This window comes from Coenobita brevimanus, chromosome 109 (assembly GCF_032717465.1).
Source record: "Coenobita brevimanus isolate Jiangsu-jjx chromosome 109, ASM3271746v2, whole genome shotgun sequence".
NCBI classification, from domain to species: Eukaryota; Metazoa; Arthropoda; class Malacostraca; order Decapoda; family Coenobitidae; genus Coenobita; species Coenobita brevimanus.
The window spans coordinates 31,980,785-31,984,645 of NC_137062.1; the positions used below are offsets into that span (position 1 = coordinate 31,980,785).

At 42.5% G+C, this 3,861-nt stretch overlaps 1 protein-coding gene across 1 annotated transcript; it reads left to right on the plus strand.

Moving 5' to 3' along the window:
- The first annotated feature begins 767 nt into the window (after positions 1 to 767).
- On the plus strand, positions 768 to 1,751 carry LOC145417116 (uncharacterized). The gene has a single exon (XM_080285900.1). It carries the CDS (start codon positions 768 to 770, stop codon positions 1,749 to 1,751), a length of 984 nt encoding a protein of 327 aa, XP_080142026.1.
- Positions 1,752 to 3,861: the final 2,110 nt, after the last annotated feature.

The window sequence follows — 3,861 nt, forward strand, 5'->3', positions numbered from 1 at the left end:
TTTCACCACGAGACATCAGTCCCTGCAATGCTGTTGGCATATTTCAGTAAAGCAAGAAGGATATAGTTCTAGATATGTACAAGAATGATCATAAATTTTTGCCCCCTCCATACTGAGTGAAATCCTAGCTGTGCTAATTTTGGTAAATTTTTAGAAGTAACCAACGTTTCCTTTTATTATTATTTTTATGGTTTCTAATGCAAAATACTCTGCTTTAATTAGTTTTGACCCTCATTTTGGGGGGAAAATCCCCTTTTTGGAATTTTGAGTAAGATTTCCAAAAGTGGGTTTATCCCCCAAAATCAAGATCAAGATTAATTAAAAACACACTATTCTGCATTAACCCAAACTAACCTAACCTAACCTAACCTAGGCCTGGTCAAATTTTACACGTTGCCCTCATCAGATTTTCGACTTTTCGTTAACATTTTCTAGTAGAACTGGTCATTCTAAGAATCTTTTCTTCTATGACATTTCTCTCGCAAATTGATAATAAACGAGTTACACGCGATATACTTCCACCAATCTCAATCACAGATGAGCGCGCGCTCTGTCCGCTCACCCACTCACATTTGAAAGTTTGTCCCGGAGGACCAAACTTTACACGTACTCCTCATGCGATTTTCAGCTTTTCTTTAACATTTTCAATTGTTTTTGTTAGTGATTTTCGACTTTTCTTTAACATTTTCAATTATTTTTGGTTAGTGTTACGATCTTTTCTTGAATCGTGTTCCCTTTCCCGCTCACATTTGAAAGTTAGTCCCGCCATGTCTTCCCTGTGTGGCAGTTGTGCTTTCAAGCCTTGGTTCTTCTTCAGGGACTTTCTGGAGCAAGAAGAGGCTAGCAACGATCTCCGTCGACACGCCGTACTACCATCAAGCATCGACTGTCCTCACTGCAAAGTTCCTTGCCACTATCGTCTAGACAGGAGAAATTGGGTGTGCCGTCAGTCTGTGAAGATTTCGAAGACGAAGTGCAGGAAGCAGTGCAACTTTACCATTGCAGACCGCAAGGGAACTTTCCTTGACCATACCAACATGAAGTCCTGGGAGATTCTGTGCTTCATCAATCACTGGCTGACGAAGGAGTGGAATCACGCTGGTGTGGTGAGGAACCTTGGGTGGTCGTCTCAGACATGGGTGGACTGGCGAAGCTTTTGCAGTGAGGTCACGGAGCACTGGTTTGACCAGCAGGAGCCGATCGGGGGCCAGGGCATCGAGGTCGAGATCAATGAGAGCCTCTTCGTTACCTCCAAGTACAACCGGGCAAGGAGCCTGAATCAAGTGTGGCTATTGGGGGGCATCGAGCGTGAATGCAAGAGGTCGTTTCTGGTGCCGTTGGTCGAGGAGGGACAGGACAGGAGCGCTAATACTTTACTCCCCCTTATAAAGAAGTTCATCCGTCCTGGCAGCCACATCTATAGTGACGGGTGGGCTGCTTATGCAAGGCTGAGTAAGGAGGGCTACACTCACTCCGTTATAAACCACAAGGAGAATTTTGTGGATCCAAAAGACAGCAGGATCCACACACAGAACATCGAACGCTTGTGGCTAGACATCAAACAGTGGACTCGTAGGCCTGGCATTAAGGGGGAGTATTTCAAGCAGTATCTGGCGTGGTATCTCTTCGTCCACAACGTCGAGGCTGACGACACTCTCATCCATCACTTCCTGCTTTCTGCGGCTCGCCTCTACCCCCATCAATCCAACAGAAGACCTGAGGGACACGACGAAGACGACGAATCTGCTTAAGGTAAGCTTCTAAGTTACGTTTGGTTAATTGGATAGGTGATATTATTTCGTACTTACACCCAACTCAGTGACAAAAAGTGGCTAACTCACCTTATACTTTACGCAATTATAAGCCTTTTTTCTTCTATGACACTCCCGTCTTAAATCAACTGTTGATGAATTATGCAATTTACATTGTTATTATTTTCTATGGGAGAGATTTTCCCTGCCGTGGTCGGACAGTTGTGTGTGTTCGTTGGTGCGTGTTATGTGTGTGGGTGGATAAAGCGCATGCGTAGCACATGAATCAGCCAATCACAAAGTAGAATTTCAAATGCCCCACGCTAGGGCCAGCAAGATTTGAAAGTCAGTTCGTCTCCAACCATGGACTGGGAAGCCTGCTAAATTTATTACTTCACTGCTATTTCACAGTTCTACCAGCAAGAAGATAAAGCTGTACCCTTTGTGCGATCGCATAGTATATTACCATCAACAGGAACAAAATACCGAAATCTAGGCAAAAGTCTCATTTTACGTGAGGATCAGAAAGTACTGTTGCCCGTCACCAGTTGCCGTTACAACTACACACGACTCTTCAGATGCAGACGAGGAACTGTAAACTGCTAGGTAAATGCATTATTTCTTATTTACACCCGGTTAGGTTAGGTTTGATGAGGTTTGGTTAATGTCATGGGGGGTCTGGGGGGCAAAGTCCCCCAGTTAAGAAGCACGGCCAGGGCTGGGGGGTCTGGGGGGCGAAGCCCCCCAGTTAGGAAACACGAAATCCCTAAGAAGCTTAAAATTATTTTCTTCCGAAGGATTTTTGTGTTTTTCATTTGATTTTGATAACAGTTACGGTAGGAAATCACTCGCTTTTGCGTTTTTCCCCCACCCAAAACCCCGGTTTCCCACAGGTTCCCCAGTATTCCTGGGGGAGGGGGAAGAACCGCAAAAAATTACATTTCAGGTGATAACAAACATCCAACCTGAGTGTTTTCTGTTGTTTTTCGTGTGATTTTTGTTGATTTGGACCGGTCCTTTGCACTAGAAGTCGCTAGTGGCGTTCAACAAAAACTAGCGACTTGCGATAGAAAATGGTCAAAATCGATCGAATCACACCAAAAACAACAGGAAACACTAAGGTTGGATGAAAAAATCGGATGAGGGCAACGTGTAAAAATTGACCGGCCTAACCTAGGGCCTGACATATACCAAATGCACACGCCTGCGCCAACCAATATGGCGCAACATTCATCAGTTACTGAGCGACAGCCTAACCTAAGCCACAATATGACTACCCCTACAAAATTTGCTCCCCCAACTCAAACTAGGCTTAAAAGGTAAGTCTTGGTTAGAATGGTTCAGGGACGTTATATAATGAAAATTGGTAACGTTGGTTACTTCTAAAGTTATACCCTAATTTTAAATGGGCGATACCCAATAACATCAACTATCAAGTGAGAACAGATAATAGAAAAATATTAAAAAGCACAGTTTAACTTCAGAAATCCATTTGTGGCATTTGTTAAAGTACCAATAATTGTATAAGACTAATACAGATTCCTTCTAAACTTAATAATTCAATGTTGACTCACCAGTTCCAGTCATCTGCCTCTTGAAATCTGCTATTTTTTCTTTTGCCTTTGACTGCCGCATGTACCACCTTTTTTCACACTCCCCTTTGGTTCTGATTGCATGAGGGTGTGAAGAGTTGATGCGGTTTGTAATCTCTTCCCAGGCCTGCTGCTTCATTATTGCCGTCAATTGTGGAAAAAATGACCCCTTAATTATTCGTTTCTTCTCACTAAGAAGAGACAGCAGATGAAGTGTTTCATCCTGTGTCCAGTTGGCCTTTCTTTGGCGCTTGGGTTTTGGGGTGGATGTTTGTTGTGGCTGAAATGACTCCATTGTTCTTTGTGTTGATTATTGCTTCTTTAAGCCTCATCAGTCTGTGATCGGCAAGAAATCTTTGTAGTGGAAAATATATAATGATTCTAAGTGATTTTATTACAAATTTAGCATTATTTTCACAAATAAATAAAATAATATGTCTTTAGAAAATAATATGCACATAAAAAAAACTTTTATTAAGTTATTTTGGTTGTTTTCTACCACACGTCTTTGCTATCTG